The sequence below is a fragment of the Brienomyrus brachyistius genome, chromosome 2, assembly GCF_023856365.1.
Source record: "Brienomyrus brachyistius isolate T26 chromosome 2, BBRACH_0.4, whole genome shotgun sequence".
Taxonomy (NCBI): Eukaryota; Metazoa; Chordata; class Actinopteri; order Osteoglossiformes; family Mormyridae; genus Brienomyrus; species Brienomyrus brachyistius.
The window spans coordinates 2,035,020-2,062,955 of NC_064534.1; the positions used below are offsets into that span (position 1 = coordinate 2,035,020).

At 48.3% G+C, this 27,936-nt stretch overlaps 2 protein-coding genes across 3 annotated transcripts; both read right to left on the reverse strand.

Moving 5' to 3' along the window:
- Window positions 1-26,275, reverse strand: LOC125720354 (dual specificity testis-specific protein kinase 1-like). 2 transcript variants are annotated; one of them, XM_048995670.1, is made up of 9 exons: window positions 26,149-26,275; window positions 11,021-11,214; window positions 7,029-7,150; window positions 5,538-5,586; window positions 5,209-5,358; window positions 2,224-2,397; window positions 1,647-1,730; window positions 639-725; window positions 1-431 (listed from the first exon to the last, which is right to left on the reverse strand). In XM_048995670.1, the coding sequence occupies exons 1-9, from the start codon at window positions 26,162-26,164 to the stop codon at window positions 330-332; spliced, it is 978 nt and encodes a 325-aa protein (XP_048851627.1). In that variant the 5' UTR covers window positions 26,165-26,275; the 3' UTR covers window positions 1-329. The 2 variants fall into 2 exon arrangements, with proteins under 2 accessions (XP_048851627.1, XP_048851634.1); XM_048995677.1 differs by lacking the exon at window positions 26,149-26,275 and adding an exon at window positions 22,046-22,219.
- On the reverse strand, window positions 24,955-27,605 carry b3galt8 (beta-1,3-galactosyltransferase 8). Its single transcript, XM_048995658.1, has one exon. It carries the CDS (start codon window positions 27,165-27,167, stop codon window positions 26,178-26,180), a length of 990 nt encoding a protein of 329 aa, XP_048851615.1. The 5' UTR covers window positions 27,168-27,605; the 3' UTR covers window positions 24,955-26,177.
- Window positions 27,606-27,936: the final 331 nt, after the last annotated feature.

The window sequence follows — 27,936 nt, forward strand, 5'->3', positions numbered from 1 at the left end:
GGGGGGGGGCTGCTGTCAGACATTGCTTATGTCTAATTCACTTAATTCTCCCTTAAGGTGCAGAAAATTTCTTCTTGTCCACAGCTTACAAGAATTCCTTGATTAGTATTACAGAAGGATGCCCTGTGATTCCCATTGGTCCAGTCCAGCACGCACACACACACACGCTCCCGCATGTGGCCAGTACAGCGCCCTCTTCCTGACGGAGGTCCACGTGTGCCACGCCTCAGCCTGTGTGTGCAATGCGCTGCAGCCCTGCCCACGGGGCAGCTGCAGAGTCCCTCCGTGCGGTGGGAGGGGGCGGGGCTCTGTGAAGCCTCACCCACCCCTCAGCCCGTCGTCAGCTCTGAACTGGGGGGCTCCAAGCTTTCCGCCAGCTCTTCCAGCTGGTCCAGGAGCTCTGTGAAGGATGGCCTTCGGAACGCCTCCATCTGTCCGACGGGGGTGCAGTCATTGTTACCACCGTCATCATTGATTATGATTATTATTATTATTATTATTATCATCATTGCTGTTGCGCAGGTCACCTTAATGGTACAACAGCAGCCCCCTAAGTGATAACCATGTCTTCAGGTTGACCGTCAGAGGTGGGGCATGATATTCAGCATTGCCCCCCAGGGCAAGCAGCGGTCACTCACCAGACAGCAGCTGGCTGCCAGGTCCAGCACGCGATGTGGGCAGCCGACCACCATGTCCCGGAAAGCGGTCACATCCAGCCCGTAATCCTGCCAGCAACCAGCAGGGGTCTCAGCACCAAACGCACGCAATGGCTTTGCCCTTAGTGTGGCGCTAACCACTCGCATGTTAGGCTATGCTGTTAATCCTACCTAAATGCATTTGGTAATTGCTAATTTTATTCAAATAAAACATTTACAATTTACGAATGTGTCAAATGTGTGAATGTATGAATGTACCAGCAATATCATATTTTAACGTTGCTTCAACATAATTATAATAAAATGTATTAATTTACTTTTGCAAACAGTTTGAAAAAATGCTAGCTGCCAGTTGGAGCAGTCTGAGTTGCAGGACCGCTTGCATAGCAACTTCTAGTTTCTGCATCGTAGGATAAATAAAATGCTCTTTTTCCTGGGTTGCGCTATTTTTCTCTCTAATAGTTACAAGTGCGTTATCAATAGATTATATCTACAAGAGTAGCTTAAGAAATTACTTCAATAACTGTCACTGAAAACCTTTTCTATATGGACTTAAATACCAGAGCTGTGCAAAAGAGCTGGGGTTGTGACGGGCTACTGGGAACTGGGGATGTGTTTGGGAGGAATTTAATTTCCTAAACTTCTTTTTTTATCTGGATTTCCATGAATGCTTCCGTTTACATTAAGCGCATGAAGCTGGTCTGTGAGATGTATTCATGTCAGCTAGCAGGACACATTGATCTGTCTAACTGCTGATTAAATGAATAATACAGTATTCGCAGATTCAAATATGCTCACAACAACCTCTCACTCTCACTGCCATAGTCATCTGAACATCACCACACACTTAGATCAGCAGCAGAACGTGCAAGAAGCCGGACTGCAGGGCCTCATCCAAGATCCGGCTGTATCTGGGCTCGTGTTCTACCACAGCACCGAACTGGGTCAGTGAGCCTTTTTTCACTGTTTATTCAGAAGGTAAAGTTCTACCTGCGTCCTGGGAAGAATTTCCGGATCCGCTGGAATTCTGCCCAGAATTTCACACAGTACAATTCCGAAGGAGAAGACGTCCACCTGAGGGCAGCATGACAGGGGATCAGATTAAGCTGGAGGTGCGTTTGCTCAGAAGAAGAGTCACACCTCTGCTTTCTACTTCCCCCTGGTGGTGGAGTGACTGTACAAGTATGGTCAGAACAAACATGCCTGCTCTTCTGTTACTTAAGTACAAATTTCTTGACACTGTGTATTCGCTCCCGGAATATCACCACCTACACCAGGAATTTGAATTAGCTAACATTTGCATTATTCATGAGACCAGTGAAAACTAATGTGTAGCTCTTTGCAATGGGCAAGTAAGCGGATGCATGTAAATGTGCTTGATGACACCTTTTTTTGTGGGTTCAAAAAATAAAGTTGGATAATTTACAGAGCGAATAGTGCTCACTAGCCGTCTCACATGGGGGTAGATTACATTTAGAAAGTGTGTCATTGCTGAGTTGGTTCGGCATGGAACACTTTGGACGGCGTGGTTAGCAGCGGTCTTAGTGAGGTCGCAGACACACGCTACCTTACGGTCATACGGTTCCCCTCTCAGCATCTCAGGTGCCATCCAGAAGGCGGAGCCCACCAGGGACAACTTTCTCTCGATGTCCTTAGCAGGCAGCTCCACCACCTCCCTGGCCAGTCCGAAGTCTGTCACCACAGCCTCCCTGCCCCGTGTCGTGAGCCTGATCAGGCAGTTCTGTGGGCCAGACACAGAGGAGATGGTCACGTGTGCTGCATACCTGAGCCGCTTGGACCTTCAGAATCTCCTCCTATGTCTGTGTCACACGTCAACCCTGCCTGAGACCGATAATTGCAGCCAGCCCTGCAGCGGGCGGACTCTGGCACGCCTTTAGCTTGCGAACGCGAACATATTTCATATCTAGCCTTTCGAAATGCGGCCAGAGACTCGAGCACAGATGCGTCGCCTCGTTGGCGTCGCATTTTAATCACGTTCCATATCTGACACTTCAAATTCCAGCCAGTGCCGTGAGTGCCCAGCAGGGAGCGGTATAACCTAACCTCATAGTGCCAGTGCTATCAGGCCAGGTACAAAGCAGAACATTTTCTCCTCGATTGCGTTTCTCAAATGACAACATTTGCACAAAAAGTGTAATCCCAACACCACAGTGTCACTTCTGCAAAATATTATTTGTCATGGTTTCATACAAATTTCTCAATATTTTGGTAAATATACGCAAATATATATAATAATAATAATATATAATAGGAGTGAAAAAAGCTCTTTTGTGTCGGCCATAGAGGTCCAGTGATGCTGCGCTTCAGGAGGTTTTAATGCGCTGCTGCATGGAAATGCATGACAAGAAAATCGCGTCAAACAATCTACAATAAATAGCTGATTCTGAACGTGCTCGTCATGAAGTTGAACGCATTCTAGTGCACTTTTATTAAAACCAATATAAATACAACACTGCATACATGGGCATTTATTTTCTGACATATTAGAGGAAGCGGAACTTCCACTGTAATTTATATATATATATATATATATATATATATATGTGTGACGTCATGCCACCGCAACAAAAGTTGACCAAGATTTCAAAATATTTAAAATTATATTCCAAAAACTATGATACAGCATTGTTGTGTTTTTGGTTCCCTCAATACATAATTCTGTTGCCGTTTTGCTGTCTTTGTGCTATACAGAGCTGTGTGCCTTTTTTGTCTGCTATTGTACTGTGTCTTCATATCTGAAGAAGTTACGTGTACAAGCGAGTGCTTTCCGTTGCCAGTGAACTTTACATACTGTAATGTGGAGCCTTGCAGTGTTGAAACAGGTGTCTTTGACATGAATAAGTATCAGTTTGCTAAAGCAGAATGATCAGTGATTAACAATGAGAAAGTGGGAACCGACTATCATTCATAATTGTGGAGCTGAGGAGCATATTTACACTGACACACTGACAGTATATTTCAGCATTTAGACTCTCATCGTTAAAACAATCCGGATTGTACTTTTCATTTTGGTGGCGCTGACTAATTCATTGGTGGAATTATTTGCTTTTGAGACATGAGCTAACTGTTTTGGTTAAGTTACACAGGTTTTTACAGCTTAACCGTAATGTTCTGCTATGTGCATGAACTGAGAAATGCTTTTATGGTCTTGAGAATGTTAAGTATGTTTCATGAAATGTGCCAGAGAGATCAAGCAAATCTGTAAAGCAGCTAATAACAGATAATATGGTGATGCTATGGTACAAACACACAAAGTATTTCAGCTTTTACTATAATACTGCACTGTCATACAATTCATACAAACAAAATGTGTCAATAATGTCAGAATAATTTAGAAAGTTTTCCATGTCATGGGTGATGTTTATGAACAGAGAATGGACAGTTACTGAAAATTAATCCCACTTTATGTAGTGAAACTCTGAACTGTGTGTCCCGCTGACCGTAAGCCTGTCATCCGCAGCTCATCCTGCCTCCGTTTGCCCCGGGTCAGGCTGCCGTACCGCCGCACGCTCAGCCTCTTACCCCCCCGCAGCCACTCCTGCACAGGCTGGAATGTTTGTTGCCTGGGTAACCCAGTGCCATGAGACGGAGCTAACTGGGGGCATGGGGTCGGGGAGCTGACTGGGGGTGTGGAGTACTGGGGCGGCCCAGAGCTGATCTCCCCCCATTCAGTGCCACTCCCATCGGCATAACAAAAGGCCGACCTTTTCCCAGTACCGCCAGCGGCTCTGGCATCGGGAGGCTCGGCGAGAGCTTCTGCCTGCCCTGGTAACCGGGGGGGCTCCCGTCGCCGTGGGAGCTGCTGCGGCAACACACTGCACACTGCACCGCACTGCACATGCACAAACCCTGTCTTGTCTGCTTGTCTCATTTCCAGAAAACGTTGTCCGATTCCTCATGCCAGCACTCTGGGGCTTTATACTGTATGACTTTGGATAACACTGTCCTCTGCGTTGTGCACATTTCAGCAATATTACCTTCATGAATGATCTTTCAGGAAGCAAATCATAGAGTCAAAGCACCATTGAATGAACACTCTGTTTTTGGCTGGGAGATCAATTTCAACACTTATTCCATCATATAGAGTCTTAGGGGGAGTTGTGTGACGTGGCAGGCTAAGCCTATGTGCCTGTGAGCAGAAGGTTGTCGGTTTGAATCCCAGCCTCAGAAGAATAGTTCCATCTGTGGGCCCTTGAGTGAGGCCCTTAACCCCCAGCTCCATGGGCCCCACAGCAGGCGGCTGCCCTTCACTGCCAAGCTTGCTCTAACCAACATGTGTGTGATGGAGAGTAAGATGGGGCTGGCGACAGGAGAATTTCCCCACGGGGGTCAACGAAGTGCCATTATTATTCCTGAAATTAGCCCAAAATGTCTGTGAGAGATGTGTTTTCTTGCCTCTAACAAACAAGCATAATCATATGGTCTCATATTTCATCCGCAATGACAAAGCACCAAAGATCCAGAGGCTGGACTGTCAGGCGACTCCTGATGGCATCCAGAGGGTTAATGAGCACGCAGCCATTGGCCCTACCTTGGAGTTAAGGTCCCGGTGGTAGATGTTTTTGTAGTGCAGGTAGACCATTCCCCGAGTGATGTCACAGGCCAAGTCCACCTTTTCCCTCCAGCTCAGGGACACGTCCTTGCTGGCCAGGAGCTCCTCCAGACATCCCCCGCTCACGTACTGAAGGACAGAGCACTTTCTCAGAATCCCCAACCAATGGAATTCTCCTCAACACATTCTGCTGATCCCATTGGCTCTGAACAACTGTGAAAAACTACCAAAAATCAGCCTTGTGACCTGATGGTCTCGCTCATTTAACTAATCTAATCTGGGACCGTTTAAAAAGAGAAGCCACTCACCTCCAGAATGGGGTAGAGCTTATCTTCTTTAACACAGATTCCAAGATACCTAAAAGGCAACAATGATGGAATAATGGAAGATGATGAACAGAAACTGATTCATTAAGAGCATGATGGGGGGGGGGGGGTGGTGGAGGGGGGCAGTGTCAGAGCACAAGCCTGCCCATTCACCTGCTATCAGCTATTAATTATTAATGACAAAGCAGGTAGGTAGGAGATTCAAGGTCCCCAGGTCTGTTATGATGTCCTAGGTGTTTACGTCACACAGCTGCAATACGTCTAAATCCACCCACTCCACCCTCTAAATCCCAGGCGTCCCAAGGATCTGCTCGCCATAGCAAATATTGCTGCCTAAGAAGGTGGCCCATCTGAGAAGATGATGACCCAGCCCCTCCTCTAGGGGTGATTTTTCAGAAACTCTGAATCATTGCACATTGAGGTGATTTAAAAAAAAAAGCCATTGTTATGCGGTATTTAAATTGTGGTACTTTTATGTTCTCATAAACGGCAGAATGATGCTGCCTTTAGGTGATCTGTGAAGCAGCGCTTCGCTTCATCTTCGAATCACATGCTTTAACGTGAACTTTGAATTCTTTCGCTTTCGCTTGATTGTCCCATCATACTGATTTTGTCTGATCTTCGAAAATGAATTTTTCTAGCAGACAAAAGCCTATGGAGTTGCAATACTCAGCTTTTTAAACACTCAATGTTTTTAACCAATTCCAAACCAATACAGATAAATTTGCTTCCTACCAGGATAAAGTTCCACATCTTCACTCTATTATCTTGCTAATACTGGTACCAAATAGAAACCACATGTACCTGTGTGATCTAATGCTGCTTCTGAGCATGTGATCTGGATGACAGTAGTCTAATGTATTTTTATGAACATTCATTTCACTCATTCAGCATAAATCACTATAGAATAACCATGGAAAGACTAGAAATGGCCTTGTCATCTGTGTCGTAGGGTCTAGTGTCAGACACATTTCTATGAATAACACTTTAGCAGTAAGTTAAGCATATATTATTTACTGTGTGATAAGGGCTTTTCATGACCTTGCCTAATTAACTCTAAAGTGCTAACGTAACAGCACCACGACAAACTTAACCTAAGCTGATTTAACCTTTTACACCCAGTTCACATACTGATAGCAGTAAACAGTCTCCCAAGTCCAGTCATTCTTTATGAAAAAATTTAGGCAGAATGCAACTGGGGTGTCATGAATAGGTATTTAATCTGAATGTCTGGCGATCATTTCACAAAATAACACCGACCAGTGTTGGTATGAGATGATTCTCGGTGACACTTCCAGTTATATGAATCTCTCATAGCAAAGTAACACAGACCAGTGTTGGTATGAGATGATTCTCGGCGACAATTCAAGTTATACGAGTATGAGCCAAATAACACTGACCAGTGTTGATGTGGAATAATTCTTGGTAACTTTGTTTATGTTTGACAAACCACACCATGAAATGGCACCTCACCTCACAATGTTTGGATGGGAGAGTTTCTGAAGCAGGCTGATCTCCCGTACAATGCAGTCCTGGTCCACGTCATTCTTGTAGATTTTCACCACCATCACCTTTCTGGTGGTGCCATGGATGACCTACAAGCATAGGGTCATGTTGTGCCAAGTCAAAAGAATGAATATCAGTATTTCAATCATACAACCCATCATATCTGATAAACACCCAACATATTCTTCTTTCTGTGAATGACAACAACAATAGCAATAGTAATAAAATAAGCATTTTAAAATAATCATTTAATAATAATAAAACACTTTACAGACGTAGTGTGAATACAGTACATATCTCATTAAACTAAACCTTCCGTCACAAAACCTCAAAGTTTCTCTTAATATGTATCTAACCAGCATCCCTCCAGTGAACCCTTTGGAGGATGGAGAATGAGTAGCTACAGACTGGACAGTGTTTGAAGCTGCCAGGACAGTCTGGATGTGGGGGGGGGGGGGGGGGGGGGGGTCTGCTATGGAGTGGGTATTCAGTGGGTATCTTGGTGTATGGAGGTGTAAGCTTTACCCTGGTCGTGAGGCACGCTGAGGGTTTTGCCTTTCCGGGTCGATGTGGGGACTCTGTGTCTGCACCATGCTGAAGACATCTGTCCCAGAAGGGGAGGGACACTGTGTCCAGAAAGCCAGTGTCATGGCACACGATCCCGCTGCCAGTGTGTCAGGGGCCAATGGGTGCAGTCACGGCAGCTTGATATCAGCTTCTCTTATCTTGATTATTTTACATAGTCCGTCAGCAGATCATGATTAATCATTATACAGAAGCTATACTCAGCCCTGGTTCTGTAGTGGTTAAGCTGTGAAATTCATCTAATTTGATTGGATTCTATCCTGAAACCTCTTGTCAACAGCTGATGGCACGTGGCCACATTGCCTGCTGTCTTCTTAAGGATCCTTGTGGATTTTTATATATAAACATGCGGAAAGTTCAGGCTCAAAAAGTACAAATTCAGACCAAGATATTTTTCACGTAACCAGCTGAGTCCTCTGTGTTTGTGACTCTATATGCTCATAATCATTTTCTGGATTTGAACTTTCTGAACCTGAACCTTCCTGCTCTGTAAACACGCCTAAAGCACGTTGCCTTCCTCTGCACGCTCCGTCTCCTCTTACACTCACTGGAGATGCACATTTCACAGTGTCTGTGTCCAGCCCTGAGCACCACCAGTAATCTGGCTGTTGGTAACTTTATACAGGCACTGCTTCGGCCTCCTAAATGACAGCTGTGTTTTGGGCAGACTCACACTGCTAGCTTTGCCGCTGATTTTCATGGATCATTCAGTCCTGCTGAGTGCCGTTTGGTGGACTGTCACAAAGCTGAGTGGCTTTGGGGCCGTCCGACACAATCATCACATGGACAATGGGGCCATGCCATGGAGAAGTAGGCTCCCATGGTGGTAAAGAGATGCAGAAACACCAGAATGAAGATGGGGGGTGTCATTGGGCATCCCCAGGCAGTATCTAGGAGCACGTTGAGGAATGACGAGCATGTCTGAATTAGCTTGTGAATTAAACAGGAGCGTATCAGGCAGCTGAGACAGATGTGGCCATTTCTGCCAGCAGAAGCCCAGGAGCATGACAAGTGCCTCATGGCCCAAGATCGTTCGTCACAAGACGGCCATTGGCCACCCAGGCCATGACGGTCACCCAGGGCCCTTATAAGGGAGTCGTCAGCCTGGACTGTCACCCGAGGCCCTTCTAAGGGAGTCGTCGGCCGGGACTGTCACCCGGGGCCCTTCTAAGGGAGTCGTCGGCCTGGACTGTCACCCGGGGCCCTTCTAAGGGAGTCGTCGGCCTGGACTGTCACCCGGGGCCCTTCTAAGGGAGTCGTCGGCCTGGACTGTCACCCGGGGCCCTTCTAAGGGAGTCGTCGGCCTGGACTGTCACCCGGGGCCCTTCTAAGGGAGTCGTCGGCCTGGACTGTCACCCGGGGCCCTTCTAAGGGAGTCGTCGGCCTGGACTGTCACCCGGGGCCCTTCTAAGGGAGTCGTCGGCCTGGACTGTCACCCGGGGCCCTTCTAAGGGAGTCGTCGGCCTGGACTGTCACCCGGGGCCCTACTAAGGGAGTCGTCGGCCTGGACTGTCACCCGGGGCCCTTCTAAGGGAGTCGTCGGCCGGGACTGTCACCCAGGGCCCTTCTAAGGGAGTCGTCGGCCTGGACTGTCACCCGGGGCCCTTCTAAGGGAGTCGTCGGCCTGGACTGTCACCCGGGGCCCTTCTAAGGGAGTCGTCGGCCTGGACTGTCACCCGGGGCCCTTCTAAGGGAGTCGTCGGCCTGGACTGTCACCCGGGGCCCTTCTAAGGGAGTCGTCGGCCGGGACTGTAACCCGGGGCCCTTCTAAGGGAGTCGTCGGCCTGGACTGTCACCCAGGGCCCTTCTAAGGGAGTCGTCGGCCGGGACTGTCACCCAGGGCCCTTCTAAGGGAGTCGTCGGCCGGGACTGTCACCCGGGGCCCTTCTAAGGGAGTCGTCGGCCTGGACTGTCACCCGGGGCCCTTCTAAGGGAGTCGTCGGCCTGGACTGTCACCCGGGGCCCTTCTAAGGGAGTCGTCGGCCGGGACTGTAACCCGGGGCCCTTATAAGGGAGTCGTCGGCCTGGACTGTCACCCGGGGCCCTTCTAAGGGAGTCGTCGGCCTGGACTGTCACCCGAGGCCCTTCTAAGGGAGTCGTCGGCCGGGACTGTCACCCGGGGCCCTTATAAGGGAGTCGTCGGCCTGGACTGTCACCCGGGGCCCTTCTAAGGGAGTCGTCGGTCGGGACTGTCACCCGGGGCCCTTATAAGGGAGTCGTCGGCCTGGACTGTCACCCGGGGCCCTTCTAAGGGAGTCGTCGGTCGGGACTGTCACCCGGGGCCCTTCTAAGGGAGTCGTCGGCCGGGACTGTCACCCGGGGCCCTTCTAAGGGAGTCGTCGGTCGGGACTGTCACCCGGGGCCCTTATAAGGGAGTCGTCGGCCGGGACTGTCACCCGGGGCCCTTCTAAGGGAGTCGTCGGTCGGGACTGTCACCCGGGGCCCTTCTAAGGGAGTCGTCGGCCGGGACTGTCACCCGGGGCCCTTCTAAGGGAGTCGTCGGCCGGGACTGTCACCCGGGGCCCTTATAAGGGAGTCGTCGGTTGGGACTGTCACCCGGGGCCCTTATAAGGGAGTCGTCGGCCGGGACTGTCACCCGGGGCCCTTCTAAGGGAGTCGTCGGTCGGGACTGTCACCCGGGGCCCTTCTAAGGGAGTCGTCGGCCGGGACTGTCACCCGGGGCCCTTCTAAGGGAGTCGTCGGCCGGGACTGTCACCCGGGGCCCTTATAAGGGAGTCGTCGGTTGGGACTGTCACCCGGGGCCCTTATAAGGGAGTCGTCGGCCGGGACTGTCACCCGGGGCCCTTCTAAGGGAGTCGTCGGTCGGGACTGTCACCCGGGGCCCTTATAAGGGAGTCGTCGGCCGGGACTGTCACCCGGGGCCCTTCTAAGGGAGTCGTCGGCCGGGACTGTCACCCGGGGCCCTTATAAGGGAGTCGTCGGTTGGGACTGTCACCCGGGGCCCTTATAAGGGAGTCGTCGGCCGGGACTGTCACCCGGGGCCCTTCTAAGGGAGTCGTCGGTCGGGACTGTCACCCGGGGCCCTTATAAGGGAGCTGGTCAGCCTATTCCATACTCTCGCCAGGTGACACTGAGATATTTTCCTAATGTTTTTTTAGTGACACGACATAGGAGGGGTTGAGTCGGGTTCCCCACCCCCCACCTGTGCTAAGTGGCTCTCACCCCCGCCCAGACACACACACACACACATACACACACACACACACACACACACACACACACAGTGACTGCTCTGCTCTGCACATCAGAAGTGGTTCCTTAACCACCACGCCACCTGATGCACTAAAATTTATTCTTTTATTTTTTGACTAGCGCTCCTCGCAGGCAGTGCCCTCCCCCCCCCCCCAGCATACCTTGTAGACCTTGGAGAAGAAGCCGCCCCCGATGAGCTCTGGGCTGAAGTTCTCCCAGAACTCGAGCTTGCGGACGGCGGTGCGAAGTCTCTGCCAGCGTTCCATGGGGCAGTAGGTGTCCGAGGATTCGCCGTAAAGCGTGGGGCTGCCAGGCTCCGAGGCCACATCCACCTCATACATCCTGGGGACCCCAGCTAGGGGGTCAGAAGGGGGTCAGCCAGGGCAAGTAGGGCATCATGGGAACACTTCCACACCCTACAGTGCTCTATCCAACCCTACACCACACACATTGTATTACGTTATTAACCCAAACCCTACACCGCACACATAATATTATATTACTAACCCCAACCCTACACCGCACACATCATATTATATCACTAACCCCAACACTACGCCGCACACATAATATTATAACACTAACCCCAAACATATGCCACACGCATTAAATTATATCACTAACCCCAAACATATGCCGCACGCATTAAATTATATCACTAACCCCAAACATATGCCGCACGCATTAAATTATATCACTAACCCCAAACATATGCCGCACACATCATATTATATCACTAACCCCAACCCTACGCATCAAATTATATCACTAACCCCAACCCTACGCCACACGCATTACATCATTACGGCGCACGCATTATATTATATTATTTAACTGCACACATTATATTGTTTCCCAGTTTTCATACACTTTCTCAAATGCGTACTCCAGAAATTGCACATAGATAAAACCTGCCTTCCTGTTGTCGATACACAGAGAGAACTTCCGCCTGAAAACGCTCAGATAAAAATCATCAGATTAAAATGAGATGAATCGTGGGTATTTTTGTTGGCATGCATCATGAGGACCAGTGCAGCCTAATTGCTTAAGAGAAGCTGCATCCCGTCTACGTTGGACTCTGTCGTGTTTCTGAACTCTGCTTAGCACCAGACAGCATGAACAAGCTGCGCTATTAAAATATGCTACTTTTCAACAATAACATATAAAAAAAAACATTAATCTGAACTGGAATTTGTGGAAGTGTTGCATGGGTGGGAAGTATCTGTGAACAACAATTCATAACGAATTTCTGGAAAAATCATCCTACTATCAGACAAATAAATATTCTGAATTAAACCGCAAAATCAAGCTTGGGAAGTAACAGGTTTAAAAAAACAATAAACACACTCTCACGGGCGAGCATGGTTTGTTTAAAAGCCATTTTTAGCGAAAAACTGAAAGACGAGACTGACTGTATTTGAATGTAAAATGGGCTCTTTTGTTGGTAAAGATGAGAGAAGCTCCTACAGTTCAAGCAAATGCAAATAAGGCGTCAATAAATCTGCTACTTCAGAAAGACACACAAGGGCTCAGCCTCTAAAAGACCCCTGATACACCTTAAAGACTCACATTCCATTCTAAAGACCCTCATTCTATCCTAATGACCCCCGTTCCATCCTATCCAATAGGCTAGAGTCATAAATCATGACATCGGTCTGTTGAAAGTTTCTCCAGGCCACCCTTCTGTCAGATGTGCTCCACCTACCCTATCCATAAACAACTCTTATAGGCTGGGAACATACACTGAGTGCCTGGCTATTCATCCATCAGTATTTCTGAACCTGGTCCTCAGGGACCCCCCAGACAGTCCATGTTTTTTCTCCCTCCCACCTCCCTGCCAGACAGTCCGTGTTTTTGCTCCCTCCCAGCTCCCTGCCAGACAGTCCATGTCTTTGCTCCCTCCCAGCTCCCTGCCAGACAGTCCGTGTTTTTGTTCCCTCCCAGCTCCCTGCCAGACAGTCCGTGTTTTTGCTCCCTCCCAGCTCCCTGCCAGACAGTCCGTGTTTTTGCTCCCTCCCAGCTCCCTGCCAGACAGTCCGTGTTTTTGTTCCCTCCCAGCTCCCTGCCAGACAGTCCGTGTTTTTGCTCCCTCCCAGCTCCCTGCCAGACAGTCCGTGTTTTTGCTCCCTCCCAGCTCCCTGCCAGACAGTCAGTGTTTTTGTTCCCTCCCAGCTGCCTGCCAGACAGTCCGTGTTTTTGCTCCCTCCCAGCTCCCTGCCAAACAGTCCATGTTTTTGCTCCCTCCCAGCTCCCTGCTAGACAGTCCGTGTTTTTGCTCCCTCCCAGCTGCCTGCCAGACAGTCCGTGTTTTTGCTCCCTCCCAGCTCCCTGCCAGACAGTCCGTGTTTTTGCTCCCTCCCAGATGCCTGCCAGACAGTCCATGATTTTGCTCCCTCCCAGCTCCCTGCCAGACAGTCCGTGTTTTTGCTCCCTCCCAGCTCCCTGCCAGGTAGTCTGTGTATTTTCTCCTTCCCAGCTCCCTGCCAGACAGTCCATGATTTTGCTCCCTCCCAGCTCCCTGCCAGACAGTCCGTGTTTTTGCTCCCTCTCAGCTGCCTGCCAGACAGTCTGTGTTTTTGCTCCCTCCCAGCTCCCTGCCAGACAGTCCGTGTTTTTGCTCCCTCCCAGCTGCCTGCCAGACAGTCCATGATTTTGCTCCCTCCCAGCTCCCTGCCAGACAGTCCGTGTTTTTGCTCCCTCCCAGCTCCCTGCCAGGTAGTCTGTGTATTTTCTCCTTCCCAGCTCCCTGCCAGACAGTCCATGATTTTGCTCCCTCCCAGCTGCCTGCCAGACAGTCCATGATTTTGCTCCCTCCAAGCTCCCTGCCAGACAGTCCATGTTTTTCTTTCCTCCAGCTCCCTGTCAGTCCACTGGCAGCTGGGAAGGGAAAAAAATGTGGACCATGTGGGGTGTACAAGGACTGATTTGAGAAACCCTACTGTATGGGATGGGCACCCATTTTTCCACTGTACCGCAGCAGTAAAACTGAAAGGAGTTCACTCCTTTAACCATGACACCCCCTAGCTTTGATAAAACGAAAAACAAGCCAGAGGAGCCAGGGCTGAAAGACTCCAGGAGCAGAGCTTCCCTTACATTGAATGAGTCCTGAAGGGGGTTACGTCAGACTATGTCCCCCCTAGCCCCCCCCCGGATGCCACACCGGAGCCAGCAGTAAAGGAGTGGGGAATCTGACAAGCCGAAGCAACTGAACTGGCCCTGCTTTGCTGGGGGAAATGGGGGGGGGGGGATCAGCTGTCCTACACATTCAGTTAGGTGAGGGGGGGCAAGTAACAGAAACATCCCCACACATGCCAACTCTGTCCCAACGACAGTGACTGTCCCAGACCAACGTGGTGACGCTGCCTGGCAGTGCATTGCTGTTGGATGTCAGAAGCCCAAAGCCCCGCCCCCCCTCGCCACTGACACCTCTTTGGTTTCTGAGTGCTGTCGTTTAACAAGGCTGTGTTTCATCGCTCCATTCCTCCCCCAGTGATAACTGAACAGGAAGTGGTCACTCTGTAAACATCTACTCTACATGCAGATAAATAGCAGGTATGCAAGACGTTTGATCTGCGGTAAAAAAAACCTGATCATTCTCACGTCACATAACAGCCGTTGACAGCAGCTGTAGCCTCAGCAATCATAATAAGCTCCGACTTACGGACATCATTAAAATTTTAAAACAAATTACTTTTTCACAAAAAATAAGAATCAGTCACACATCATAGTAACTGGAATATAGTGCAGTAACAATTGGCCTTCATGCACTGTGAAGATGACTGACATTAGAAAAAATCTAAATAATTCTTTCTGACCACAGATTTTGAGATCCCATGAAAACACTGCTGCGATGGACTTTGCACTGCTTAAGTAACTGCATTACTTGATTTTAAAGTAATTTTTGCTTCATTTTTTCAGTATTATTAAGTACCCTTATTATCAAAATTAAAATACAGTCCTAAATTCCTAGTTTAGACCCAAAGTCCAAAATAAAGTCTTAAGCTGGCAGGTGTTTCGACACAACATGCCACCTTCAGAAAAAAAACGGTCCGTGAAAAAAAAGATAACATCCGCAGGAAGTGTCACTGACGCATTTAACCTATAAGGGCTGTTTGCCGTTGGGTCAGGTGGGCAGTGCCAGAGCTGGCATCCCTACGTCACTGCATCTCTATGCTGGCTGCAGTGACCCTCGCCCCCAGTTTCACGTCGCAGTGAGACTTCCTGGGAGGATATTTCTCAGCGCTGGGATGATGGACTTTTGTGACATAGTGTCTTTGTTAACTGGGTGAGCAGACGGGCTTTTGCAGATGTATCATAGACGTGGCTGGAAAGCTGGTAAAATATTTGGGTTAGACTGGCGCTATCTGCCAGCTGCGTGAAACAGCACGGTGTGGCAGACCTGGGCACTAAGTTCCCACGGGAAACACAGGAGACCAATGGTGACGGCAGGACTCAAATGGGGCATGGGGCGGCTCTCACACTAAGGTATAGGGTGGGTCGCGGGGCCCCTCTCCCCGGGCACGGCTCTCACACTAAGGTATAGGGTTGGTCGCGGGGCCCCTCTCCCCGGGAACGGCTCTCACACTAAGGTATAGGGTGGGTCGCGGGGCCCCTCTCCCCGGGCACGGCTCTCACACTAAGGTATAGGGTGGGTCGCGGGGCCCCCTCTCCCCGGGCACGGCTCTCACACTAAGGTATAGGGTGGGTCGCGGGGCCCCTCTCCCCGGGCACGGCTCTCACACTAAGGTATAGGGTGGGTCGCGGGGCCCCTCTCCCCGGGCACGGCTCTCACACTAAGGTATAGGGTGGGTCGCGGGGCCCCTCTCCCCGGGCACGGCTCTCACACTAAGGTATAGGGTGGGTCGCGGGGCCCCTCTCCCCGGGAACGGCTCTCACACTAAGGTATAGGGTGGGTCGCGGGGCCCCTCTCCCCAGGCACGGCTCTCACACTAAGGTATAGGGTGGGTCGCGGGGCCCCTCTCCCCAGGCACGGCTCTCACACTAAAGAATAGGGTTATTAAATACAAGGGGTGATACACGACGGGTGGAAACTGCCCCCCACCCTCGACCAGAGCGACCAGTTTGCTCCACATGCAGACTGATGACATACCAGCTCTACACTCACAGTTTGCGATAAATACCCCTTTCCTGACAATCAACTGGCAAAGACAATGGAGCAGCCCCTGGGTCTCGCAGAACAGACCTCACCTCCAGGCACCTGGTCTGCGACACACAGGTCTTCCTGCCACACAGGAAGTATACAATAAACATACTGCAAGAGGGAAATGAGTCAGTAAAGATGCAGTATGATTCAATTCTAATATAATGCGGCTGGATTCAGCTCTGACTGGATATGATGTAAATTAGTTTAGCTTGTACAAAAGTGTCTTACCTTCGAGGTAAAAACACATTCAAAATGCCATTTCTAAAAGAAGTCACCTTATATATTTTAAAAAAAAAAACATCTAAGCATCTCGGTAACTGAAGTTAATCTTAACTTAACGTTTTACAGGATGCTGTAATCCTGACACGATGCGAATATTGACTCATCCTCCTTTACTGGAGCTGCATTGGGGATTCGGATCATAAACACAGATTGGATTTCCCGTTCAGGTCAGTCTCGCCTTACACCCCTGGGCCCACGCTCCAGATTCTCTAATACGCTTACTGCATCTTCCTGCTAAACACGGACTCACTCTCTGTCCTCACTGACTGCCAGCTCCAACAAACAGAGTGCCCTCTTCAGGCTGTCCTGCTCTGTGCCCCCCCCCTCCAATCTGCACACCCACCCATACACAAACTCACACACTCCCCATACTCTCTAATTGGGCTCAACAGGACAACTGCAGCCTTTGTCTAAGAGTGTTTGTGTGGTCTGTAAGTGCTACAGCCAGTGTACGCAAGAGCACCTCACCCAGCACTCACTGTGTAGATGGCACTGAGTGCTCGAGGTCACGCTGCCACATCTGAGAACCGCAAACAAAGAGGCACTTTAGCGAGAACCATTTTCATGACAATACATCCACTGGCCGCCTCACTCCCAAAACTCCTGCGGCGGGAGGCAGTGAAGCAGACAGAGAGAAAAGAGGGCAGGCCGGACGCGGCGATGGACGGAAGACGGGCAACGCAGAAACGCAGGCGAAGGAACGAAACTGCTACAGGCACCGAAGCAGCACCAGAGGGGCAGATGCCAAGCTCAGCGTGCCCGTCGCTGGGGGGCGGGGGCTCATGCCGCCTGAGTGAGAGGAGGGCCGCTCTCTTCCGTGACAGTCCTGCACTTTCCTAAAAATATTTAGTCAGCAGATTGCGACCTGGACACGCTGGAAGCATTCAAATCAGTTCTGATTGCGCCAAAGTACTTCTCTCTGACAGAGTGACATCCCTACAAGAGCAGCTTTGGGGAATGAACCCCAATGCATGGAGAAAAATCACAATCTGGACGTGTCAAGGCCTACATCTCCGCGTGACTCAGGAACATAGGCGTTGCAAACAGCAATCTCCCCCCTTCACCCCGCCCGAAATGGTTGGGCCCATTCTGAATAATTAATCTGGTAAGCCGAGACCTTCCCATGTACCCATCATGGGGTGTAACCCTATCGGGTCGTGTCCCATTTGCACTGATTTCACCGCTGCCTCGTCACCTGAGGTCACAACCTCCAGTAAGCAAACACAAGTCAGCTGGTACAGCTGAAGACCAGGCCCTACTGGGGCTTCAGAATGGTGCTGGAGGACCAGTAAGGGGAAATTACACAGCGGTGCATCAATGTGGAAAATTTGGCCAGCACTGATAACAAATATATTTGTGTCTAATATAATCAATACCGATAAGCGGCTATCCTGAGCTCCACAGGTCTGTGGAGACACTGATGTTGGTGACGTTACTCATTGAGATCCTGCAAAGGTGTGTAATGATCACATCATATAACGCTGGCAGTGAGAAGTCAAAGCAGCAACGGCTTGGGATGCTGTACCGAGGGTCTAAGTGGCGAAGGAGCCGATGGAGTCCCTCATCCCTCACTATGAAAAATGAATGATCGTCCAGTTCAGTCAGTACTACTATTTTAGTAGTTATGTTTATGAATATTGACTAAAGTCTATATATCAGTTGGCAATATCAGCCACGATTGATACATCGGACTGATTTTGATGTCTTTATTTTTAACAAACATCAGCTGATACAGATACGATAACCAATATATTTCCAACAATACAGGATGCTGACATCCCCAAATATCTGTAATAGGTATTGTGTGTAACAACATAAATTAAATGATGTGGCAATGATGAGTGTTCGTTCCTCCTCCAAAGCCGCTAACCCAGTGCAGAGTCATGGTCGGCCTGGAGTCGAACCCAGTGCAGAGTCACGAAGCCCAGGCAGGAACTGAACCCTCAATCCTGGAGGTCAGAGGCTACAGTGCTACCTGCAGTGAGGCCCACGGGCAGCCCGGGGCTCAGTGGGTAGCGACGGGGTGAGCAATGCGCCCGCTGCGATGGGGCTGCGGCTTTGGCACTGGCTCACCGAGATGGGCCTTTTTCAGGAAGACATGCACAGTGCGCGGCCTGCTTTTCTACACGCATTTCCTCCCGAAAAAGGCCCATCTTGGTGAACTGGTGCTTCATTGTATGCTGTACCTCAGCTTCCTGAAAGTGCATCAGAAGCGCTCGTCTAGAACGGAAGGCACTGCAGACAGGAGGAGAAGCACAGGCACAGAAATATTTCATGGTAAATTTGACTAATTTTTTATGGAACAGGACGTGCTGGTTCAAACGGACATGAAACTAAAATGAGTTTTTACTGCAAACTACATGTATTTTAAAAGGCAAAGTATTACCAAGCATTACCAAGTATTAGCTACAAACTAGCAGAAGGAAAACACTGTCATTCAGTTTAACTTCCTCCACCTGTCAGAGAGTTTCTCGACAGCCCGCAGCGCCATGGCAATGAATGAGCACTGCCGTGTTCATCACTTCAGCCCAGTTATAGCTGGGCTGGCTGTTAGGCTCCACCCTGACGACGAGAGCCCACCCTGACGACGAGAGCCCACCCTGACGACGAGAGCCCACCCTGACGACTAAGCTTCATCCCTCCAGCAGCCAACAATGAGGAGCAATCGCCCATTCACATGCCTTTGGCCAACATAACAATGACACACGTGGGAGCCCAACAGAGAGGAGACACAGGGTGCTGATGCGACACCAAAGGACGGCGCCCATAGCAACTGTTTTCCAGGGGTGAAACAGGTGACAGCAGCCCCAAGGGGGCACCATGAGGGGGCACCATGAGCAAGGCCCTTAACCCCCAGTTCCAGGGGCACTGCACGAAACAGCATGAAAATGGCCAATAAAGCACGTTTTCTTTTGTTCTTTGATATGAATGCAAGCTGGAGCAGTGTTTCCTAATCGAGCCCTTGGAGACAGAGTCAGTCCACGTTTTTGCTTCCTTTTAGTTCCCTGCCACACAGTCCATGTTTTTGCTCCCTCCCAACCCCCCGTAAGATCTGGATTGGAAGACACTGCTTTAAGCTATATAAAAACGATATCTTTAAAAGAGAAAACAAAATCATTAATGATGCACCAGTTAATCCCAGACATGCCATCACTGGACCAGAAAGCTAACCCTCTGTGACGTAATACAATCCAAGATGGCCGCCTTACTAAAGCAAGTGGCACAAACAGAGGACAGGCAGCTGTCACTTTACGGGAAGCTGGGGACGACGGAGCACCTTTGCTGCCAAAAAGGGAGGTGAAGTTTAAATAAATAAGCAGATCATGTTTTCTGTAATACACTGCAGGGAAAAGACAGAACAAGGAAACGTGTTGTTCCAGGGTCAACGGAACACAGTGCTCCTTCGAAGGATGAGCGCAAGAGGAAGGACCCGCCTTGAGCTGTCATCTGACATGCCGGTGCTGGCAGAGAAGATCCAGTCTGGGTGCGGACAGTAGGTGGGCCTTTAGGAAGTGGCAGGACCCACAGCACGGAAAGAACCTCTCGTATAGCTGTCAGCGGGATCGCCTAGGATTGGGTGGCTGAAAATCAGCCACTCTGGCAGAAATTGGGGGCTTTCGATTAGGCAGCTCGATGGACAGCTCTTGGTGATACGTGAAAACTAAGATGCCAGAAGGTCATGGTTCTCAGGAGGGGCTCTGCTGTCATGCCATCCATGTGTAATCAGGAGATTCATTAAGACCTTCCGCACTGGTACACAGGAACAGTCCACTGCACAAACCGCAACAACAATCCTGTCCTCAAAAAAGTGCCGATTCTCCCACAGGAACTGCAATGTAAACATGCAGCAGAACGACAACAACCTGTGGAGCCGGTGTCCAAGCCTTCCTGAAGCGAGAGCTCATCTGCTGAAGCTATACACAGAGGAGAGACAGCAGAGAGAGGGAAAGAGAGAAAGAAAGAGTGAGCAGAGAGACAGAGAGAGCGGAAGAGAGAGCGGGGAAGAGACGGCATCCCATTTCGGGATGTCAGAGAAGGTGTCGCTCATGCGGCAGACACTCGCCCTCTGACAAGCGGAAGTGACAGGCCTGCCTCATGTGAGCCAATGCAACACGGTCCAAGTGAGTCCCTGCTCTGTTCCTGCCAACAGACTGTGGATTTATCCCACTGTCACCGACCAGGACATTACTTGGCCGAGCCAGCTCATTACCCACAGTCCCATGGGGTTCAAAGATACCCCCTCACCCCACCCATTACCCTGGCAACCCCACCCCAGAAGCTCAATTTAACATAGCCAGTGGTCTTGGAAAACTTTCAAAATAACTGTTAGTGGCAGAGACCTTCTCCGGGGTGAGGTACTCACTGATCTACAGCCGACGTTTTGGTTTCAACCGCACCAGGATCCGCAAGTACAAGATGGAATTGCAGAGGAAGCTATTAAGTACTGACCACTGGTCCAGAAACGCACATCTGGACACCTCAATCACTGCTGCAGCTGTAAGTGGCTTTACCCTGATGGCACTATGAGATAAACAACAACAGAATCTGGAAATAATCGGCCTGCAGGAAGGACAGACGCAGCAGTCAGGGCACGACCATGACAGTCAAGAAAACCTTTCATCAACTGCCAGATTCGGCAGTTCAGAGATACTCAATGAAACATTTACATCGCAGACACGGCCACATACCCTGATCACAGCCACACTAAAGAACATCTTGCTATTAGTTTTGGGTCATGAAGCACATAAACAATAAGGACAGGAACATTTTATGCACACCCAGTGATGGGGGTAGTAGTTCCAGGCAGAGTGGGGGTGTTGTCACAGAAAAAGCTGTCTGCAGATGTTTCAACAGTTACAGAGGAAAAGTTGTGCTAAAATGGGGGGGGGGGGGGGGGGGGGTGGCGGGATAAGAGAAGGGCTTTTACTTACTCGTTTGATTTAATAAGCTATTCATATGCATCATGCAAGCGGGTGGAAACAAACAATCCGTCCAAGCGCTTGAGCCAAAACAAAGCAGCCAGCCAGCTAAAGGTTCCGGGAGCTGGGGGGGAACCACACGCATGTGCAGAGACATACACACACACGCAGACACACGTAGAGACACACATGTGCAGAGACACGTGCAGAGACATATGCAGAGATACACGCACAGAGACAGACCCACGTGCAAAGACGCACATTCAGACATACGCGTAACAGTGAGCGAATGTACAGCGATAGCAGACGGACAGTGATTAAAATCTTAGTGATGCTTTATATCGTGCCCTCTGGTCACTTCTCCACCGAAAGTTCGAGCCGTCCGATATATTAGCACAGATTAAACATGTATGCGTATTGAAAAGCGCTCATGCTGCTCGCAGCACAGCAAGTGTCATTCTTACACCCGGAGCCTGAAACGGCTTTAAAACAATAATGGGAGGAATCAACTTTTGTGCCGTCATGTCGGAGTGGTGAGTGCGGGGCCAGGCTGACAGGCGCAAAGACTCTGAAAGTAAGCCGAGTCTGGGCCGAAACCTGCCTGCATCTGGATGAATGTACATGAAGAAACCATGCAGGTGAACAACATGAGCATAAAAGTTTCAATCAAGTTTCCCAGTTATAACCGTACCAGTTCAGAGCAATTCACACAATTAGATTTATGTAAGAAAAATAAAAACAACTTCTACCGTTAAACATCAAGTCAGCATGTTTTCCAAACTGCCTACAAAATACATATTTGTGTATTAAAAAGCACTTACCGCAGCAATGATTTTAATTACACAGACAGACAGCGACTTCTGCTTATGCTCAAACGCAACCTATCGCATTGAGACAGTCCAACGTTACGACAGCGTTTGCAACACAATATCTGCGCCCGGCTCTCCCTGCCACCTCTCTCTCTCTCTCTCTCTCACACACACACACACACATACTCCCCGTCTCTCTCTCTCTCTCTCTCTCTCTCACACACACACACACACACACACACACACACACACACTTTCCCCGCCCCCTCCCCCAGCCACTCCCATCCAATTCAGATTCACGGTATAGATAGAGATACTTTATTTATTCAGAAGGAAATTTAGGGAAATAAGCCTTGCTAACAGCGCAGAAAGTAAATAGGCTATATCATGGCCAATATATAATACATCATTCAGTTTAAATACTAAATACAAAAAGCAAAGACAGTAAACCTTAAGAAAAAATGCAAACCCAATGAACGCATTTACCCAAATACAATAATGTCCTTCCCATCACGTCTCGCCGTTTCCCCTCTACCTTCTGGTTGAATTTTCTGAGATACCATTTTATCTCTATTAACTGAAGTTCATAGAAATAACTAAACTGGTAATATTTCACGTTTCCTGCTTTACAGAGAAATTACAGAAAATGCAGCCTACAGGAGTGACCACAGGAATTCAAACTTTATTTTAAATCAAATTTATTTAAAAATACCACATATTCAACGTTTTCATTTCAGCCACAAGTGACTGTTATAAGAGACGATGGCTTAGGGTGCCCACCTGATCCATGTCGGGGGTTTGGGGGGGGGGGCACTGTCAGCTACTTCAGGTTTCACAAACTGCTTTTAAACTGCAAGGCTCATGTACTTAGTTGCATATTTCAGTTCTTCTTGCGCTTTGGCTGGTTTGTTTCCTTGACTGAAAAACCCATCCAGCTGTTTCACATTAACATTAGTGACACATGCATGATTATAGGAGACTGACCAATCAGCACACAGCAAGTACTCGGTGTTTAAGTGAAATCCAGGTCCTGTTGATTGAAATGGTAGCTTACAAAGCATATCCTAGCTCAGTGACCCCCCTGACATGCAGTAGGTGGTCCCCTAGACCACGGACAAAGTGCATAAATAAAAAATGGCAGCTGTGAATGTTAAAATACTTCAGTGCTTGGTGTCGCTTAAAATGCGACCGACCCGAAAGTTTTTGTGGATCTTCGTGGATTTTCACTTAAAACACTTCATTAAAATTCATTAAAGTCATAAAAACGACTTCATCGTGGTTAGAATATCATCGTAATGAATATCTGCTTCGCCTACCGAAAGCCGCTTTGATATTACAAGGCAGGGCACTGGGCTGCAGGAGCAATATGTACACAGCCTACAATCTATGTAACTTCCTTAAAACTGAATTTGTATAATGATAAAAGATGCTGACGAAGGTTTGTAGCGCATTTACGAGCATTAACAGACAGACATTTAAAAGCCCCTCCATTCGACTCTGCTGACAATGTAAATTTCCCACTGGTATATATACTAGCTATTAAAACCAAAGTGGGACCAATGGCCATTTCTCCGAGAGAAATACCAGTCAGACTCGTTTTTTTTTCGTTCTGAAAAGTGGTTGCCGTCGGTTACCAAAAATGAGAGATGAGGAGGTATGCGCAGCGGGATTATTCAGTCAAACCATGATCGTGAATATACTAATTGTATAATTTATTTAACAAATTTAATAATGTATGGCTATTTGGAAACTCAGTGTTTCAAGTAAATGTAATTATTTCCTTACATAAACATTATTTCCGTACAGATATATTATATCCTCCTATAATAATAATAATAATAATTCAGACCTAGCCTCAGAGCCACTACTCCACGTGAATTTCGTAAAGGGAGGGGAGGTAAGTATGGTAATAGCGCCATCTGGCGACAGTATGTAATACTTCGGAAAACCGTAACAAAGGAGACAACGATCGATCTTCCAGGTTTTTATTTGCGTGGTAATGGGAAGCATATTGTCGGAAACTCCCCATTGCTGACCTGCCCTGTTATTTTGGGCCTTGTGGACATCCTGTTAGTCTTAACATTCCGATCACTCTCATTCTAGTGTTAGGACTCGCAGAAATGTCATTCACTGGAGGTTTTTGGAGTTTTGTTCATCACTCCATTCTCTGTAAAATCCCAGTTGGGCGGCTGCTTCAGAGACGCCAGAGGCACCGTGTTCGGGGCCTACAATCATATCACATCACATGGCCCCCTAAACTGAACCCATAACAGTCTGCTAACCTGAGCGATAACACGAAAAGCCTGTTTGTTACCGTTTTCTTAACAAACAGTACTGTATTGCAGAACTGCATATCAAATGCAAAGGTTTTTCAATAAAATACAAGCCATCTAAATTGTGTCCCTGTATGTACAAAGTCACTGCTATACTCACTGGGAGCGCCATGCTTTGGCCCCTTCCGTCAAAATGCAGAACAACGGCAGTGAAAAGTCTAAAACTTAGAGTCAGAAAGACAGTGATCCCGAGGGATACAGGTTACCGTGAGAAGGATGAACGGCGTAGCCAAGGCAAGACTTTTATTATTAAAGGCGGAGCATGCACTTACGCTAACAAATATTATGTATCACTAATATTTAAATAACATGATTTTTGGGATCCATATCAGTTCAGTATTATTTTTGGCATAAGCGTCGTCTGAGTTTCTGCAACAGTGGAAGGGTCATTGCTTCAAATTAGCAGCACAAATCTTAGTTTAAATTAAGCATGTAAATCATTAATAAGAGAACAAACACAAGCACACCCTAGATAAGTTGCCCACTGCATAACGATCGACTGCCCCAGTCTCTTCCGGGGCCTCCCTCCTCCGCAACAGAGCAAGAGCTGCTGTTTCGCATAAGGAGGCGGGGATTTGGTGTTGGATATACGGATTCTACGCACACGGGACGCCATTTTAATCGCACCATAGACTACAACTACCAGATACCATAGCGATCCACTTTAAACACAAATAAATACACAATCCACTTCACACAAACAAGTGTGTCTCTCACAAACATAAAATGATAAGACACAACCCCGTGCTGGCCACTGTGCCCCCACGCCCACTCGGGCGGTGTGTAAAAAGGAAAAGAAATGCAATATCTTGTGTCAGGACAGTTTAAGAGTCACATATATGCACAACGGTGACCTTGGTCCTGCGTCAGTCGTCCACTAGACATCACTAGGGAGTACGCAACACGTGGCGTCAAAGGATGTCTATCAGCACGTTTGGCTCAATGGTGTACAAGCAAGTACAAATTAACAAACAAACTGTGTATTTACCAGTCATCCTGTTTCTTAAGTACAGGGCAGAGGACAGCGAGAAGGGAGGCTTTTACACCCATAGTAAGTGGCCTGTTACTGCGTTGTAAAACAATACACAGGTTCAATTCAGCCTCGTTTGTCTTTCTTTCTGTACCCACATTTTTCCTTCGTCAAATTTATTACACAAAAAAGTGCAGAATCGGAAAGTCGAACGTGCAGCATTGTGCAGTAACAGCAGCGCAATGCCTTCAGGCACTGTTAACAAAAAACAGAACTAACGGAAACCTTTACCCAGACGTGTCATGCACGAAATGGGCTGCTTTAGTTAAATGTGACCGGAAGGTTCCTGGATTTCACAGCTGGCCCCCTGAGCAAGACCCTTAACAGCAAGTGACCCTGACTGTTCATATGCCAATATAGAATGTTAATCCATCCATCCATCCATTTTCCAAACCGCTTATCCTATTGGGTCGTGGGGGGTCCGGAGCCTATCCCAGAAGCAATGGGCACGAGGCAGGGAACAACCCAGGATGGGGGGCCAGCCCATCGCAGGGCACACTCACACACCATTCACTCACACATGCACACCTATGGGCAATTTAGCAAGTCCAATTAGCCTCAGCATGTTTTTGGACTGTGGGGGGAAACCGGAGTACCCGGAGGAAACCCCACGACGACATGGGGAGAACATGCAAACTCCACACACATGTGACCCAGGCGGAGACTCGAACCCGGGTCCCAGACTAACCACTGCACCACCATGCTGCCCCCGAAATATACATAAAAAAAAATATATAATAGTTAAGTATCACCTTTGAAACAGTACATGGGCACATAGTCTTTAGCATGTAAACTTGGCTTTCTGGAAGTCTGGCCAAACTTGGAGGAGATCCGCAGGGTGGAATCCGATCACCAGCACGCGTCTGAAATAAGCACACCTCTCATACTGTATGTGGCGGATTTCAAACAGGTTGTGGAATGAGGTGAAGCTAAAGGCGTACGTTGGCTTGATGCCCAGGATGCGTAGACATAATCCCACATATACGTCTTCAAGGGGAACTGGAGGTATGAATTTAGATGCCCGCAAAATCTTTTCGGCGAGGTCGACTGAAAAGACGTAACCGGCCCCAGAGACATAGGGAGGAAACCAGGTGGCAGGGTATGCTTCCTCAGATATGTACCACCTGCTTCCTCTGTCCCTCCGCGGGCGGCCATCGTTAATCACCGACCCTGTGATGTAGTTTTGCTTGACTGAGCTTTGATTGTGGATCAGGAGCTTTCCGACCAGGCAGTGCACATTGAGGAAGGTGTCCGCATCAACCTTCATGGCATAAGAGGCTCTCCGGCAGTTAGAGGCTAACCAGTCCATCATCATCAAGGTTTTAATGGTCAGGTTATGGTAACTGTCCAGGAAGTCCAACTGGATAATATCTGCATGCTGAAGTGCTTCACTTTCCAGGTCCATCTGGACACGATGACTGTCCTTTCCAGTGGGAAGGCCCACAAAGAAGAGCCGTATAATCTCAATGTTGGTTATTTGGTCCTTCTTCCCCCAAGTTTTCCTGATAACGTCTCTAGAAGCACGGTCACCTGGAGCCACCGGAACCATCAGCACTAGGAATGGACTTCTCTCCCTGCACTTGTCCAGCTGGTTAAGTACATATCTGTACGAAGATGGAGAGATTAGCTTGTAAAGGTCTTTGGATATGGGTTGCAGGCTGGTCATTGGGCTTGCATTCCAAAACGTTTTCAAAAAGAAACCGAGGAAGAAGGTAAGCAAAGCTGCTGAAGTCACGACTGTGAGGATCATGCGACAGGACAGCCTTACCATTTCTCCGTAAAAAGAGACTCACGAATTCCTACAAAACGTATATCTGCTTGTCCCATGAAAAGTCCGTGGCGTTTGCTTTTGGATATCCATAAAAGGATCTTACACTTTACCCCCGGCGCACTTCCCACTTCTGCTCCACAACTTCCGCATAAGCACTTCGCCTATTACAGCCTGAAGTCCAGGAACTTTCTGAAACTTCGCAGCGCGAAATAAATACAAGAAAATAAATGCAAAACATCACGTACACAACACGCCCGATGTTTTTTCATGTAACGATAAACATTAGCATGTCAGAAAGGCTACATGGGTTACTTTAATTGTATGAAATTTTGATTGATATTATAACTATTATAAATATTGAGTACCAGAAATGTAATAACCTATGCTGTTGTAATCATTAAAAAGATTATAAGACTCAAGCGTTTATAAATCTGAGGACGTATTTGTTTCAATTTTACATACAAACATGCAATTTGGGACGGCGAATGTTTGTAGTAACTGAAATGTTAAAGTGCAGTTGACTTAGCAGTGCTACCAAATCTCACGAGATAAATGAGCAACTACACTTATGTAAACAAGCCCAAGATAAGTCCATTGCGCAAAGAAAATTCGAAAAATCTAGCCCCAAACAAGCCCAATAAACTCGATTACACTGAATACAGTTAGTCCTGTATTTGCCATATTATTTGTGTTCCTTGTAAATATAGCACACATTCAACAGTAACTGAAATAGTGGAGGCATGGTTTTAACGTTTAACTCCTCACGGCT

Coding starts and splice junctions, on each gene's coding strand:
- LOC125720354 (XM_048995670.1), bottom strand. Junction 5,359..5,537: donor AGCTCTACCCCATTCTGGAG/GTGAGTGGCTTC, acceptor TCTGTCCTTCAG/TACGTGAGCGGGGGATGTCT. Junction 2,398..5,208: donor ACCGGGACCTTAACTCCAAG/GTAGGGCCAATG, acceptor TCTGGCCCACAG/AACTGCCTGATCAGGCTCAC.
- b3galt8 (XM_048995658.1), bottom strand. CDS start 27,167: ATGGTAAGGCTGTCCTGTCGCATGATCCTCACAGTCGTGACTTCAGCA.